The sequence below is a fragment of the Hippoglossus hippoglossus genome, chromosome 23 (genome assembly GCF_009819705.1).
Source record: "Hippoglossus hippoglossus isolate fHipHip1 chromosome 23, fHipHip1.pri, whole genome shotgun sequence".
Classification (NCBI taxonomy): domain Eukaryota; kingdom Metazoa; phylum Chordata; class Actinopteri; order Pleuronectiformes; family Pleuronectidae; genus Hippoglossus; species Hippoglossus hippoglossus.
The window spans coordinates 13749579-13765533 of NC_047173.1; the positions used below are offsets into that span (position 1 = coordinate 13749579).

A 15955-nucleotide genomic window follows, 5' to 3' on the forward strand; every position below is an offset into this window, starting at 1 on the left:
CAGTGAAGTTAGGTTGTGTTTTAGAGATTGAAACCCCCACACAACACCCCTCACCTGTGACTCTCCTGAGTACATCTGTCTTTTTTCTCACCCTTATTGAACTTTGTAAAGATTTTTAAGTCATAAGAAGCAGAGGTTTTTTGTGATTATGGACTATATACAAGTACAATGGAATTTGGTAATTTGATTTGACAGTATAGTTAAATATATTTGGTGTAATGTAGATTACTGCATGTAATGAATTAACAGTGGGATTTTAAATACAGATCCCCTTGTGTTTTCCCTGAGTGAAGGTGTCATGTATATAATATATGTCCGAGCTCATCTTATGCATGTTGAAATCACGAGTGGATATGTCGATCTCAAGCAAAATAGGTTAAACAGGGACAGTGCAATCAGACAGAAAGCATCCGCAAGCCTTGTTAGAGCTTAATGTAGGCTAATCAATACCATAATTAGGTCATGAAAACGTCCGTCATTGTTCGGAGCGCAGCACGCAGGCTGTATCAAAACACTGATGTAAGTAGGGTTTAAGGAAAAGGGGTTTGCGATACATGTATGAAAATCATCTTCTGAGCTGAGGATGTATTTCATGATTTTCTGCTCCATAAACTAATGATTGCTGCATCGGGGCCTGTTGTGTTTTCATCACGCTGCCGTGTCGGTTGTCTCCCTTCAAGGTCGGATCTAATCACTGTCATCTCAGGTGCTACAAATGAGATGTCATCCAGTTTGCTATAATTCAGAATAGGCCGTTCAGAGGTCTCATGTGAGGATCGACCAGTCCCAGTGCTGAGAATTTACCACTCTGGCTTTCTTCCACTATGGTCATAAAATATTAACCCAGACATGTTTCCAAAGGTATTTAAAATGCAAATGGAAGCTTCGCTCTTTGCCACCTGTCAAATTGACACATAAATACTTCACTTAAGTCCCCAAACAAAAAAATTACTCTACAAGATTTCAACATTCACACAATCTTTAATATATACATTTGCATTTGCCTTGCTGTGCTGCTTTGACACCACCATCACATCACAATAATGCTGTTTCCATTTATACATTTAATATATTCAAGGACGGCAGACCATGACATTCCCAGTGTCGAATCAATATCATATCCTGTAATGAGGAAAAGATTTTTCGTGTATTGTTAACAGATATGGTTTGATACAGTTTCAATCATGCCGTGTTTGCACCGCTGGTAACAGTAAATATGGATTATATATTACAGAATGTAAACACAAATCATATACTACAATTACTAGAGCATTAATAATGCCTATCCTGAAGAGGAAAGGTGAAATAATTGATGATGAGGCTCGAAGCAAGGCTGATGGATTTGTATTATTTCAGCGCAGTATTCTAAAATCTATCTAAAACCCAATATGTGGGTCGAGCTAATGAGATCAAGGATTTTGGAAGTAGTGCTAAAATTTAATGTTGTGAGATAAACTTGTGCTTCAGAGCCTTCAGAGCCTTCAGAGCCTCCGTACCCAAGCAAAACAATGACACACGGAGGACGACATTTAAAAGCGTTCATTTTCTCACCAAATCTGAAAAGCTGATCTTACAAAAGCGCAGGACACAGTAAAAAATGGAACAGACAAAACCTCACAGACAGTATTTAGCTTCGTTTCTACAGCACCATTCCAGCACAGTGTCGCCTTTGTGATGGTAAAACTAAATGATGTGGAGATGAACATCTGCTGAACACAAACAGACAAAAAAACGTCTAAATTGGAAAACTGCTGGTGAACATTCCTGTGCATTCACATATACTACATGAGAAATGTTAAACTCTAACTAATAATAGTACATTAATAAAGTCATTATTTAAACATTTCAGCATAAAAGGCAGAAAAACATCACTTTGTATGAGCATATCAGGCTCTATTTTAACAATCTAAGCACATGGAGCGAGTGCATTAAGGGCCCAAACAGTTAAAGAGTGGCAAAGATTGTTGCACCAGGCGCATTGGGTTCGAAAGGGTTTTACTTAGTCTCTGAATAAATCATGGGTGTCCTTGGTAACATGCTATAAGCCAATCAGAGTGCCGTCTCCTATTTCCTATAAAAGCCTGGCATGCTTGCCCCACAGCCGATTACAATAATAAAGGCACATTTGCCAGGTTGTATGGAAAAACCATCTGCTCATGCAATCGGAGTGAAAGCGCACAAGTAAACCATCTAGAGCAACAACAGGATCCCTGAGGTGAAGCAGGTGTGGAAAGCACAGTGTCTGCACGTTGTGCATCCACCTATAGTTGGTCTATTTCACTATCCTGATCGTGTACCATAACAGTAAAATACTGCACCTTAGACTTCAGACCAGATGTTTGTTGGTCAACAGCACAAGAATGAAATGCACCAAAAACACACCTGACCTCACCTCATGTTAAGATCAACACGTCCATGGTCGCTCAGATGGAGACAAGAGCATTTACTATTAAACAACGTGGCCACTGGATGGGAAAATTACAACTGTGTCGCTCTGAAATTTGCAAAGACCCTGGCATCATGCCATCGTCTGTGGGAATAAAAGAAGCTATTCAATCTGGCCCCAAGATCGTGTGACCTCAGACTAGCTACTAATGCACCAAATGGACAGAATTGCACTTTTAATTGCACCTCTTTTCCCCTTACACTGAATCAATTAAACCTGTACAGTAGAGAGAGCCATGCAAACAATGAGGGTCAAAGAGTTGCAAAGTGAGAGGAGTAGCTGTGGAACCCTGAATGCCCAAAAACACTCGCCCAACTTTGCAACTCCACTGATCCTTTGTGGCATTAATTACCAATCCTTGGTTTAAGATTGAGCATTAATGGGCCACCACACGACGACGCTGTCTTGGTGCTAGTTTGTTGGCAAGCAGACAAGCCAGGACAATGCCTCCAATCTGGGTGAAGGCTAATCCCAACACAGTGGCAGCAATGTGGAAGACGTTGTCGTTGACCAGACTGAAGACTTTACGGAAGCAGCCGTGTGGATGGATTCCTGCAGCAACTACTTCGTCGCTATCATCTGACAGAAGAGGACGATTCTTGCAACCCTTGCGCCTGGCACAGCAGCTGTCCGGCAGGGACACCGAGGAACTGTTCTCATAAGGCAGGAAGGTCATATGTTGGGAAGCCCAATCTGAAGTGAGCCAGTCACGCCAACCCTCAGCTCCACAACACTCCAGGGCCCTCTGAAGGCTGTCCAGAGCATCGGCACGGCCCTCATCCTCTGTGTAGCCGGCCACCGCTCGCTGTAAGCCACTGCGAAATCCTCCAGCAATATCTTCACGGTAGAAGAGGCCCGAGAGTCCAGCTGCCAAACCAGCTATAAGTGCAGCAAGTTGGAAGAACCCATACGCCCTCAGCACGCAAGGCAGGTTTGCAGCCACCCCCAGACAACCTAAAAAGCCCCAAGTGGTGACGGCAGCACCTGTGGACAGGAGGATGATTGGGGCGTTGGGGTAGCGATTGGCAGACAACAGCATGAAGTCTGCCAGTGAAATCTGAGCCCAAACACCCAGGGTGAAGAGGGCCAAGCCGGCTGCCCAGAAAAGGCAGCTGAAAGCGAGGAGTCCCAGGCGCAGGAGGTGCATGACTCCCACTGGGCGGCAGCAGGGTGGGGGAGTCCCCACAGGTGGAGGTGCGGGGGGAGCCAGGGAGGCCTCTGAGCACATAGACAAGGATAGTCGCTGATGCTGGTGGTGGGACTGCTCCTCCTGCTCTTGGTAGGGGGACAGCAGGTAGCCGGGGATGGCAGAGGGTCGACGAGGAAGAGGAGGAGGAGTGAGTAGGTTGAGACCCTGTGGACAGGACAGTCTTCGCACCGCTAACTGCTCGCGCTCCCAGTCCAAAGCTCGTCTGCTGGGACTCGGCCGAGCTGACAGCGAGTCGTACGGCAGTGCAGAGCTCATGATCCCTGCTAAGGCTTTAAGTACTCCCCTCTCTCTCTTTTACACACTCACCTTCTCTTCTTTCCTTTATCAATACTTTCACACTCGTCTTCCTCCAACACACAAGCTCCCTCCCACCTCTTTATGACTGGTTATTAAGCCACCAGCAAGACGACCAGCAGCGACTGGACAGTAAATCTTGCTGATGGGTGCTGCGTCGTGCCGTTATCTTCCTCCGCAGCCCCCTTGTTTCCTCCCTATTTATCTGTTTATTTCGGGCGTTCTTTCCACCTGCATGGTCACCAGCTCTCGGAATTTCTCCGCTGACAGTCACATCCAGACATCTGCTCGCGCACTGCTGCCCCTCGCTCGCGTCAAGGCAAGAGGTGAGTGCAGTGGGATGGACGGAGGAGTCCGTCTATGCACCCCCTCTCTCGGTGTGGAGGAGAGTTTGACTTTGGTCCATTTGTGAAATAAATGATGGGAGAAAAATATCCTTTACTTTACACTGTATGTGATATTTGTAAAATAAAGAAACCTTCTCTGAGTTTAACTTTAATGATTTTGTTAGTCTGCATTTTTTTTATAGATAATTGATACCAATGCTTATAGCATTACAGTGTGAAATAAATAATTTCCTAGATGTGCAATCTATTCAGGAATCAGTTTAATAAAAACGTAATTTTAAATTATGGACAAATAATATAATAATAATAATTATTTACTTCATAAGGACATGCAAAACACAGATTTTGCATGTCTGTGTTTGTAATACTTAAATTCAAATCCTCAGCTCCTCTCTGATGGCACATTGAATGTATGCTACATATGCTGACATAAAATTACCCCCCCCCCCCCGCCCATTCAGAGCTATTTAAAGCCTCTCCGTTAATTAAATGCATTAAAATGACTCTTTATAAAAGGGCATCCGTAATAGTGGCATGATGGCACAGAGGGGAATGCCCAGACAGATTGGTGGGGGCAGAGGAAGGGTGGGCGGTATAGACTCATACTACAGATTCTGTTTGTTTGGGCTGTAGAAGCTAAATTTAAAACTCCTGGATTAGAAAAATGGAAGTAATAAAATGTAGCTGACTACAGTATCTTATAATTGAATTTGCACAGACAGATTAGGCGTCTTGTTCTCAGTACATGAGGGAGGGGTGAGCAGATGGAGTTTAGCACAGACAGCTGGAGGTCTGCAGAGGAAATGAAATGATGTCATGATATTTTTCGTTAATCTTTGCTCAGCTCAAAGAGTCGTTCAGTTTTATGAGCACTCTGGACAGAAATGAACGAGCGTCCTCATTAAAAACACACATCCAGTGCATGCAGAAATACAGCAGTAGGAAAAAAGAGGTGTCAAGAAACAAATCTTCCATTTTTGTTGAAAGCAGATTTTTCTTTCCGTTCCGGTCTTTGACATCTCATATGGTCACCAGGTTGAGAAACATCGCCCTAAAGTATAATGTGCTCCGGCACCACTGAAAACTGGCCTGAGCAAAGAAACAGGTGCACGATTAAATGACAAAAAAAAAAAGAACACAAATATCTCAGAAAAAAGTCCCAAGGAAAATGCCAAGAGAGCTTTAATATAAGTTTATATTTATACACACAAACATACATCCCTGTAGTCATATATACTACAGTAGACTGCTATTTACTAAATTATTGTTGAATTATATATACTATCTGCTGCTGTCCCAGCTTGGGATCAATAAAGTTTCTTATTTAAATGTGACAGGTCCACAGGTCATGACTCCTTTAAATAGACGGACCCCGCTAACTGTCTGCTGAACATAAACACAGCCGAAACTCACCGTTTACTTTCTCTGCGGACTCTAAAACCTCCATGACTGCAGCACGACTCCTGTTGCGTTGAACAATAAACTTATTTTGTTGCTAATATGCGCAGTTAGGGCGCAAACATTAGCTGCACCCGCGTTTCCTGTTTTCAAAATAGAAGTCTTAAAACTGTGCAGTGACTGCCTTTAATATGAAATGTTGTTTCTGTCCCCATCTTACAAAAATAAAACTGTGCCTAGAGGAAGGTTTTTTATAGCGATTAAAATCTGAGAATACAAACTTTGTGAACCTTGTACTATATATTAAAATATGCTAAAGAAGTACATTTAACAATTCAACTTAAAATATACCCTACTACCTCCAAGTACGCAGATAATGATACTTCTTGTACCTTTTATAAACACAGCAAAGAAACTAACATTTATCATTTCTGATATACCTCTTGAATGTATTATTTGTTCCAATATTTATCCAGTAGATGGCGCCCTTTGGTATCTATTATTCTGCATAAGAAATATTTGATTCAGAAACAGAAATTTTCACACTCACTTCCACAATATCTACAACACTTTTCTTTTAAATATTTACCTCTGCCAATACATATAATTTATCTATATTCTTAATTGTTTTATCTTTTCCATGCATTCATACATAAGAATGTACATTTCTGTTGTGATTAGATCTTTATTTAGAAAAAAAAAATTAATAATAATATTCAGCCAGAGGACTCACTGCCGGATGTTGTGGTTTTCCACAGACTCCAAAATAAAAGCTCAAATCACAAATCCCGTCCGGGTTTTTACCTACTCTCGCGTGGCTCCGGTGACGTCACGACGCGACCTCTCTCAGCCCACAAGTCACATGAGACGTTTCTTCTGCTAAATGTTGTTTTGTTTCTTCACGTTTCACTGATTTTTCTGCTAAAAAAAATCTTCCCTCGAAGTGAAAGTGAAACAGGAACCGTCGTGGATCCAACATGGACGAGGACGGGCTTCCTATCGTGGGCTCCGGAGTGGATCTGACCAAGGTTCGTGTTCGGCTCGCTAACGTCAACACAGACACGATGAGAGGAAACCAGCTGTCATTGATGATTTCACGACTGTTTAGCTTTAATGGAAGCGGCCGAACATTTCACTACAAGCAGCACGTTTGAATCGTGTGAAGCCTCGAGGTGTCTACGTGACAGGGATTTAACAATCCACGTTTCTTAGTTCATTACTGCACATTTTAAATGAAGTTCAATTTCCTTCTTCGTACGTTCAGAAAGTAAAGACTTTTACACATTATAAACATGTTAATTTCACTACATGAGATTCAAATGTTCAAATTCACTCATTTTATAATAACGCGTCACTCAGAATAGCAGGAAATCCTCATATTTGAGAACGAGAAACAATAGAGTGATTGATCATTGTTCATGGTCTGTGCTCGAACAAATTCCTCAAATTATTCACTAACAATTAAAAACAGTCACGATAATTTGATGTGTGGTTGAACGGCTCATCTGTCCATCCCTGGTTTATTGTCCTGAAACAACTGAGCCACTTTTTCCCAACACACTGAGAAAATTAAAAGCAATATATATAGTAAAGGTTCAGAGTGCCATAATGGAAAAGTAGCCAAGTTTGCCTTTATTTTTCTCTGAAATTCTGCAGTAAAATCCCTTGAAACTTGACACACAGACAGTGAAGTTCACCACGAACAAGAGTCGGGTGAAATATCTGTGTCAATATCTTTTTGACTGTTGCAGGAGAGGGTAGAGATATTGCATCATACAGATGCTGTGAATTGCTTCACTTCCTTAGTACCTCACACTCTGCTGCTCATCTGCTTCTCACCCCCCGTGCTTAAGTATTTGTTCTGCTTCCTCCAGGTTCCTGCCATCCAACAGAGAAGAATAGTTGCCTACCTGAATCAGTTTGTTGTGCATACAGTTCGATTCCTGAACCGCTTCTCCACAGTGTGCGAAGAGGTTTGTACAATTTACCGTAACGTCGATGTCAGACGTCAGTCTGTCGCTCTCAAGATCAGACCCTGACCTGTCGCACGTCTTCCCCACAGAAACTTGCAAACATATCTCTTCGCATCCAGCAGATTGAAACCACTCTGTCTATTTTGGAAGCCAAGGTGAGTTCTCGAGCCTCCGCCATTGTTCTCTCTGCAGTTTGGCGTCCGGGCCCTCATCTTATTAGTAACGTTGTTGTGCTCTGAGCAGCTGTCCTCCATCCCTGGACTGGAGGACGTCACAATCGAGGGAATCGGTCAGCCGCAGCAGCCAACTGCACAGGCTAACGGACCGACTGCTGCCACTCAGAGCCAAGCCGGTGCTCCACCGGCAGAGATGCTGCCCCCCCCACAGGTACATTTACCGACATGCACACAAATGAATGCTACATGTGGTTTGTTAAATCCTCAGTCCACTTGGAAACGTCACAGTCTCAAGGACGTCTCTCCACCCAGAGAGAAAAGGTTTCAGCACATAACTGCACTTAAAAACCACAATCTGTCATATTTACACGCACGCTAGATAAAATAAACTTGATACTGTGCGACTTGGTGAGCTGGAGTGGTGCTGGCTGGTGCACTGCTCAGCTTTGGAATGAGCCATCTTAACATCTGATAAAAAAGAGGATCTCAAACTCTACATGTACAACACTTACCAGAAAGGCTGAACCTTGTAACCACGTGTTACTTCACTCCCCCTGTAGCTCACTCAGACTGTGCAAGAAGCTGCTCCGACACAGAAAGCGGATGTAGAAGCAGCTGCAGAAAATGTCCTGACAGTGGCCAAGGACCCACGTTATGCCCGATACCTGAAAATGGTTCAAGTGGTGAGTTTGCGATCACACCTGCTTCATGCACTATGAGGATACAAATAGAAATAATGTGTGCAACTCATAAGATGTTTAATTTGTGACAGGGTGTTCCAGTTATGGCCATAAGGAACAAAATGGTCCAGGAGGGTTTAGATTCCAACTTGCTTGAGTGAGTGTCCTACAAGTCAATTAACATTGATCGTTGTCTCTGCATTTGTGTTTCATTAAACTGACCAATAATCACTCCCTCACTGCTGGCGACAGCACGCCGGACGCCCCGGTTCCCGACGGAGGAGCGAGGAGCACCGATGATCCAGATGTCGCCGCCACCAGCTCCGACAGCGAATCATCTTTCAGCGACTGACATCTTCCTCTACGTCCTCCTCACTGCAAAGCTTCCCTGCGAAGGCCCCTTACATCGCTGTGTGAGGTTCAGGCCTGTGCTCGCACGAGGATACAGAAGGTGCAGATGTCGGTGCCTGGAAATGTGTCCGGAGTGATTGTGATTTCAGTCTGAATGAACTGGAAGGGTCAATCGGACCTCCTCGCTACGTGGTTTTATTCCTCATTAGCATTTTTGATTAACAATTGTTGTTTCCAACTAAGACAGAACAATTTCCCTCTTTGATAATGTACCCTGTGGTCCTCAGAACATGGCAGTAGCAAGTAGTTTTTCAAGGAGTAGTTAAACTGCAGGTTTTCTGTGATCACTTGACAGTTCTTGCTCTTTTTGTTACAGGGTCCAGATAAAATTGAAAAATATATGTTGGAGATTTGACTGATTAAAAGAGACATATTCTGCTCATATCATCATTCTAATTTTGGATATTACTTGAAAAGGTTGACGTGCTCCAATATTCATAAAACCCATCACTTTCCTCACTGCCCATTGCTGCAGCTCCTCTTTTCAGCCTCTCTCTTAAACACTTGGTTTTAGCTCCTGCTTCTTTAAGTGCCCCCCCCACCCACCCCCTCCTGATGAAGCCCACTCTGCTCTGATTGGTTAGCTGGCCCACTCTGTTGTGATTGCTCAACTACTTCCACCGTGCCAGCCAAACCACAAGACGATCAAAATGTAAAATGTGGGGAATCGTGTCACATGACATTACAATGGTGCAGAAGTATCGGCCAAACTACTGATGAGGTGTTTCAGAAGCTTCAGTGTTTTCTGTGGAGGAGAGAAGCTCCTGTTATCACAGACTTTCTGTTGTTTTAACTTTGCAGAACTTTTACAAACACCCTATATAACACACAAGAGGAGGAAAAAAGCATCTTATGTCTCTTTTAATCCTTTCATTTTCTAATCTCTGAGTTAATGTCAGGGTGAGAAAAACTCACAGGGATGTTGTTACAGGATCAGTCTTCTGTTTATCTTTAAACCTGCTCGGTAAGGTTTGGTTTGGCATCAGTGACGTTAGCATTTTCGGCTGGAATTCCGACTGCTTGAAACACCTGATTCTCTAAACAAGTGCACGAGCAGGAAATGACATGAGACGCCAGTAAAACAATACATTTCTCATCACAATTAACAAGCTGCACTCGAAGAATAATGTGTTTCAAGTGTTATACCCTGATTTACTGCAGCATAGAAAGTGACCATGTTGAAAAAGAGCTTGTGTAGATTCAGTGTAAAGACACTGTTGCTTTGACTTTATTAACATAGACTAAGTGAATAAGTGGCTTTGGAAAGTATGCAGACTATATAAAGATGGAGATATGGCAATTCCCTAAAAGTGAAGCCAATGCTTCACATTCGCCCCCTGGTGGCTGGCCTCTGCATAGGTGCATAACTGTCACGCCAATACATCTTTCTCAAATATGGTTTCTGTCGTTTTACACGTTTCTAAAAAGCTATAAAAATGGGCTTTGACAGCTGAGACTCACATGTGATTGGTCAAGAGCGTTTGTAGTTGAGTTTGATGATGATGTAAAAGTCAGTAAGTGATAACTGGAAATATTTCATTGTGTCTCTGCTTTAGATTCGTCCATAACTAACATTTTTCCATTGAAATGCCTCTCGAGCCTGTAGGTTTTGCCAGGAGTCGGTTACGCACACTGACCTTTACTGAGTGATAACACCGTTTGTCAGAAAATGTAAACAAAATTTGTTTTGTGTTTGACTCGCGACATTTCTCACAACTTGTGTGAACATGCCCGGAAAAATATTCATGTAGACAAACTGTGCGAAGAATGTTTTAGTATAAAATACATTTATTGTCTTTTGATAAGATTTCTATGAATGGACATTACACAATAGTGTAGAGACGTCTGAAAAGCACTTTGGTTACAAGAGAGAGAATCGTTGCATCTGTGATTTGTGCCTGTAATAAACACTCATACAATTTGCTTTAGAAAGTGCATCCTTCTTCTTCATACTATCACATTATCTTTTCATTAAGCTCAGCAGGATATTATGATAAGTGCAGTATATTATGTCACAAGCAAAAATACAAAAGTAATTGAACAAACAAAACAAACTTTTCCCATGTAAATACAGTATCTGATGTGGTTAAAAGTGAATCTATTGTGGATAAATCCTAGTGCTTGATTCAAAAGAAGAGAAAGAAATTAATACTTTCATTTAGTCCTAAAGAGTCACGAGTGAAAGAATTTAGGGAAGCGCTACGCATACTCTGAGACGGCGTTAAAGCACATCGAACAAACCTCTTCCTGTTTATTATAAGAATGAAATTTGGCAGTTTCATTGAGCAACTAATTAACTCAAAGGTCTAATTCTCAGCAGCTTGATTCTCAGTGCATGATGACCGGATGTTGACCGGGCACAGTGACATCCACAGCTGCACTATATGACCACAGTGTACAGTCAGTACATGCAACCAAAACTCTGAAGTGGAGCATCCACTGAAATAGATTAACTCCCTTTGGCAGTACAGTGATGCATACAAAAAAAATTTGAATGACATCAGTTTCCTGGTGTGCAATATACAAAGAGTACCCCCATATACATATACAGTATCAGTCTGGCATTTCACCAATCTTCTCACAAAACAATGTTCCCACAGAACAACACTTCATTGGTTTGAGATTAAATCCCATGTGCAGCGATCACCGCACGACCACAACTTCTCATATTAGTGGTCACAGGTCCAACAGGAAGTGTTCAGCTCATGTGGCAGGAGTCAGGAGTGCAAAGTGCAAAGTGACGGTCGTGTGAACACAGGCGGCGTGAACACATGAGTACACTTTTTGAAATGATTTGAGGTCGTATAAATAGTATAAAGAATCAGGCTGTGGTCAGTTCTTTTTTCCTTAAACCCCAAATCTGACAGCCAGTTATTACAATGTAATAATACAAATGTCAAAAAGAACCTGTTCTGCTAATAAACTCACCATATGATGTTGTTTACAAAAATAAAAAGGCATAAAAAAAGAAAAAGAGCCGTGAAAATACTGACGTTCAGCTGCAGATCAAGACGACTTTTCCAGCTCTGTTTTCACACGTAAAGTGAAAACCTGCAGGAAGTAAAAGGGAGAGATATGAGACTCATTTCCAGTTAATAAAAAAAGAATTGACCTCGTGTTTAATGGTCAGAAACTCACTTTGAAATCGTCGATGTACGTGAGGAAGAAGAGGATGAAGCTGAAGGCGACGACCCACTCACACACAGCGCTGGCCAGATAGAAAGGATAGTCCTGGAAGAGAGGCCGCAGTCAGTCCACGTGGTAAATGATGACTACATTCACCATCAGGTAATCTAACTAAAGCCGTCGTTTCCTAAAACCCAAGATGGCCTCTCACATCTGAGTCCAAAACCATGAAGAAATTCAGTTTATAAAGAAAAACCAAGGAGGTTACGTTTCCTCCCCCGTCCGCTTGCTGGTTTATCAGCAGAAAACTACTCAACGGATTTCAAAGAAACTTGGTGGAAGGATGGGAAATGGACCTAGAAAGAACCTCCTTTGTGGAGGTAAGTAATGCTACTAATGGAGACCCTGTTCAGATCTGGTTTAACTTCCCACCTGAGTGATCCGATCCCAAGTGGTCAGCTCTTAGTTCAGGTGTGAACGCAGCTAAGACACACGGAGGGTGCATTTCAGATGCGATCAGTCAGACACACATTCTGAGGCAGTGGGGTCTCCTTCTTTCAGCTGTGGGGGCCATATTTAAAAGCCTCTTTAGCTGACGACCTCTGACCTGCTGCAGTTTCATAATAAACTGTGGGATGTTCACACAATTATTTGCGACTGATTTGAAGTGATGATCTTAAGAGCTGTCCACATGTGATCTCTCAGGTTGGATGTTAACACCAGGTCTGAACAGCTGACACGTCTGCAGCTCACCTTGTCGTCTGGGTCTCTGATCAGCTCGCTCTGCTTCACCCAATATGCACAGATGACAGCTGAATTATCCACTAAGGAAAAAAAATCAATGAAGCATCACACACATCTACTGGCAATAACAACTGACACTAGAACATCTGGGAGCCAGAGCATCTTCTCAGCTTGGACTTCAGGGAAAGGATACCGGGGAAAAACGCCAGCGCAGCAAGGAGGGCGATCCCCGAACGCACTCGATACAGGCTGGAGGAGGATCCAAACGGATGGGTCTGATACGAAATGACCGACTGGAGGATTATGTATACGACGCCGGAGACGAAGAACAGTATAGCTCCTATGTCATGAACTACTCTCACTGCTATTTCCTGCAAACAAAAACAAGACAGGGGCTGTTAGAGGTTACATTACATTATATTTTACATCATGCAACACACACATGTTGAGACGTACCTGAAAAGTGGCAACAATACACATGCTCAGACAGGAGAGCAGCCCCCCCACCAGAGCAGTTCTATTGAGACATGTCCTCTTCACCCCTGTTTCCTCACCCAGCTTCTCCACAAACTTGTATCGGGCGTAAATGGTGAATATTCCTGCACGGGAAAAAGTCCGATTGTGCTTTTACCACAAAGGAGAAAAAAGAAAGAAGCACTCCCCATGAAGCCATAAATTCTGCTTTCACTTCCTTGAGAAGGGGAAACGTGACTTACATCTTTGGAGAGTCAGGAAAACCCAACGTTGCTTAATAAACCAAGCAGGGTCAAAGTGCCCAAGTTCACATTTATAATAAGGGGGAAGAAGAAATACCTGCACAGGCAGAGATGAATGTCATCAGGCCAAAAATGCAGCTCTCAGGGGGTTTTGCAGCTGTGTCACTGAAAAGGGAAAAAGGCAATTTTTTAGCCCTGATTTTTACACTTGTCATCTCTCTCTCTTGTCTCCCCTCAACCTTTGGCCTTGAGATCGTGTATGTTGTGGTTTGCTATTGAGCTGAACACAGAACAAATCATGACTTTTCTAACTTCAAATTAGTCAACGTACAAGTATAACATCAAAAGGGAGAAGTGAAAGAAGATTGTATGAAGCTGCACGGCTCCTGTGAAGTAGCAGCTGGAGTTTGGGTACCGGCCAAGCTTTACGCTCGATGGAAAACGAAACTGAACTTTACGGCACCACTGTTGTCTGATTTGTATCAACACAAAACCACATGTGTGTGCGATTTGGATCCCAGGTTGTTAAAGATCAACATGTGTCTGGAGCACCGTGTGCGTAAATCTCACCTGATGTATGGGAAGATTAAATCGACGTCGCGCCTGTAAATCGCGATCAGATAGGAAATGATGAAGGTGGAGGAAGACCAGACGACCAGAAACACTGGCAGGAAGCACAGACCTTGCGTGAACCAAAACATCTCAGGGAGGTTTGTTTTACGCGTAACTTCCAGAAAACCGTGTCACCACCTCAGCAGGAGGAGAAGGAGCAGGAGGAGAATGAGCAGGAGGAGGAGGAGGAGGAATCCACGTCTGATGCTGCTGATCCAGACGCATGAATCAGGTTCTGCGCCTCTTTTCTGTTCGAGTCTGTTAACGACAGTCACATGGTGGTGATTGTCCGCAATAGAATGAGCTCTGCCTCTTTCCAATAAACTGATATACAGTACAGCTACAGTGACCTCTTCCCCAAAATGACTCCAAGTGGGCTGGCGTTGCGCAAATAAAACCACCCGTTACATCCACCCATCTCCTCCTCCTCCTCCTCCTCCTTCTTCCCGTCTTTCTTTCAACCCTTAAACAATTGCTGTTGATTTATGCACGATCTCAGAGTCAGCAAGGAGCGTCAAGAGGGGAAGTGTTCCTCCAAAAATACAGTCAGAAGGTGCTTTTCAAGATAATAATGAAGAAATTAAGCCAAATAATAAGGAACTGGTAAAACCAGGTTGAGGAATTTCCCAGTTTTAGGGCAGAAAGATAAAATTGAAGATGTTACAGATGATAAAAAAGTAAAAAAAAACAATGAAATACAACATTTTGATGTTAATGATCAGTAAGCCAGGAGATGATCAGCGCCTCGATAAAGACAATACTAAAAAGAATGACTTATTAAGTTGGATGGATCTATTCAAAGGAGATTGTTCAGGAAAGTGGGGGCCCCTAACAGAAAGGGCCCCCGTCACCTTTGGTCCTTAGCTGGGACTGCGGAAAGGCCAACAAGGCCTCCAGTTAGGACCAGGCTACGTCCAGAACAGGCATTAAAAGTTAATGAAATCTTAAAATCATTTCTAATATTTAGCTGAATTTAGCTCGATGGAGAGAAGCTACAAACGGGAGTCATGTGCTGTTGAGGTTTTGGTGAGAAGTCGGGCTGCTGCCTTTTCAGACAGACTTACGTGGACTCTCCTGACTCAGATGTGGAGAGTTACAGTAATTCAAATGGGAGGAAATGAAAGCTTGCATAACCGTGCTGGAAGAAGAAATGGTCTATACGTGAGTCATGTATTTAACATTTTACTTCTAGGTAAAAATACAATAGTAAAAAAACTCAGGTTGCAAACACAATGCTCTCAACCAGAGGAGTCTAGAAATAGGTCTGAACCAATGTCCCTCACCCGGTTTTTCCACAATCCAACCAGAACATGAGAGTCTGAGGTAACTTGGTTGAATCCACATGTGCCATTAAATGTTGGCTAAATATAAAAAATAATAAACAAATCTAGATTTGACACAGGGCCTTTCTACAGGACATGGCGATGTGGTAAAGAAGCAGGAAAGGCCTTAAGACCCTTTACAAGTCAATGTCTATGAAACCTAATTTGTGCACTTTTACCAACAAATTTGCAACTAATCAAATTACCACAAACAATTTCACGGTTTTTAAATGCCCTCAGTTAGTGGTACAGTCCTGGAGCATATATGTTCTTGCATGTTTTAAATTCTTGGGTAAATTGGGTTAAGTTTTCCACCACTGGAGTTGAGTTGATTGAAAGGAGGATGGGACAGAGCCAGTGGAACCCAGATGTCTTTCAGCTCACGCTTCTAAACACGTTTTTTCTTACATTCTGAGCCAAGTGGAGCATCTTCTGAGCCTCGGCTGTTGCTGCAGCTGAAGATGAAACTCGCCAAAGTCTGACTTGGAGGCAACTTCAAG

The 15955-nt window shown here is 42.8% G+C and overlaps 3 protein-coding genes across 9 annotated transcripts; 1 reads left to right on the forward strand and 2 right to left on the reverse strand.

The window, feature by feature from the left end:
- Positions 1-987: 987 nt before the first annotated feature.
- On the reverse strand, positions 988-4403 carry LOC117757190 (tetraspanin-7-like). The gene is made up of 2 exons (XM_034578074.1): positions 1528-4403; positions 988-1479 (listed from the first exon to the last, which is right to left on the reverse strand). Exon 1 carries the CDS (start codon positions 3909-3911, stop codon positions 2823-2825), a length of 1089 nt encoding a protein of 362 aa, XP_034433965.1. The 5' UTR covers positions 3912-4403; the 3' UTR covers positions 988-1479; positions 1528-2822.
- Positions 4404-6510: 2107 nt separating this feature from the next.
- Positions 6511-10319, forward strand: washc3 (WASH complex subunit 3). Of its 7 annotated transcripts, XR_004613056.1 has the most exons (9): positions 6511-6723; positions 7570-7668; positions 7758-7823; positions 7912-8055; positions 8405-8527; positions 8617-8681; positions 8777-9594; positions 9632-9656; positions 9737-10319. XR_004613056.1 is itself a non-coding variant. In XM_034578091.1 (7 exons), exons 1-7 carry the CDS (start codon positions 6673-6675, stop codon positions 8874-8876), a joined length of 648 nt encoding a protein of 215 aa, XP_034433982.1. In that variant the 5' UTR covers positions 6511-6672; the 3' UTR covers positions 8877-9776. The 7 variants fall into 7 exon arrangements, 4 of the variants coding, with proteins under 4 accessions (XP_034433982.1, XP_034433984.1, XP_034433985.1 ...); XR_004613055.1 differs by having other exon boundaries at positions 8777-9656; XR_004613054.1 differs by having other exon boundaries at positions 9632-9776.
- Positions 10320-11408: 1089 nt separating this feature from the next.
- On the reverse strand, positions 11409-14553 carry dram1 (DNA-damage regulated autophagy modulator 1). Its single transcript, XM_034578082.1, has 7 exons — positions 14092-14553; positions 13619-13686; positions 13262-13404; positions 12999-13176; positions 12815-12873; positions 12074-12166; positions 11409-11986 (listed from the first exon to the last, which is right to left on the reverse strand). Exons 1-7 carry the CDS (start codon positions 14220-14222, stop codon positions 11942-11944), a joined length of 717 nt encoding a protein of 238 aa, XP_034433973.1. The 5' UTR covers positions 14223-14553; the 3' UTR covers positions 11409-11941.
- Positions 14554-15955: the final 1402 nt, after the last annotated feature.

Excerpts from the sequence above, each read along its gene's own strand:
- washc3 (XM_034578091.1), top strand. The coding sequence starts at position 6,673 with ATGGACGAGGACGGGCTTCCTATCGTGGGCTCCGGAGTGGATCTGACC. Across the intron at positions 6,724-7,569 it reads CCGGAGTGGATCTGACCAAG|GTTCCTGCCATCCAACAGAG; the intron begins GTTCGTGTTCGG and ends TGCTTCCTCCAG. Across the intron at positions 7,669-7,757 it reads TCTCCACAGTGTGCGAAGAG|AAACTTGCAAACATATCTCT; the intron begins GTTTGTACAATT and ends TCTTCCCCACAG.
- dram1 (XM_034578082.1), bottom strand. The coding sequence starts at position 14,222 with ATGTTTTGGTTCACGCAAGGTCTGTGCTTCCTGCCAGTGTTTCTGGTC. Across the intron at positions 12,167-12,814 it reads TCAGAGACCCAGACGACAAG|GACTATCCTTTCTATCTGGC; the intron begins GTGAGCTGCAGA and ends CCTCTCTTCCAG. Across the intron at positions 11,987-12,073 it reads CGTACATCGACGATTTCAAA|GTTTTCACTTTACGTGTGAA; the intron begins GTGAGTTTCTGA and ends TACTTCCTGCAG.
- LOC117757190 (XM_034578074.1), bottom strand. The coding sequence starts at position 3,911 with ATGAGCTCTGCACTGCCGTACGACTCGCTGTCAGCTCGGCCGAGTCCC.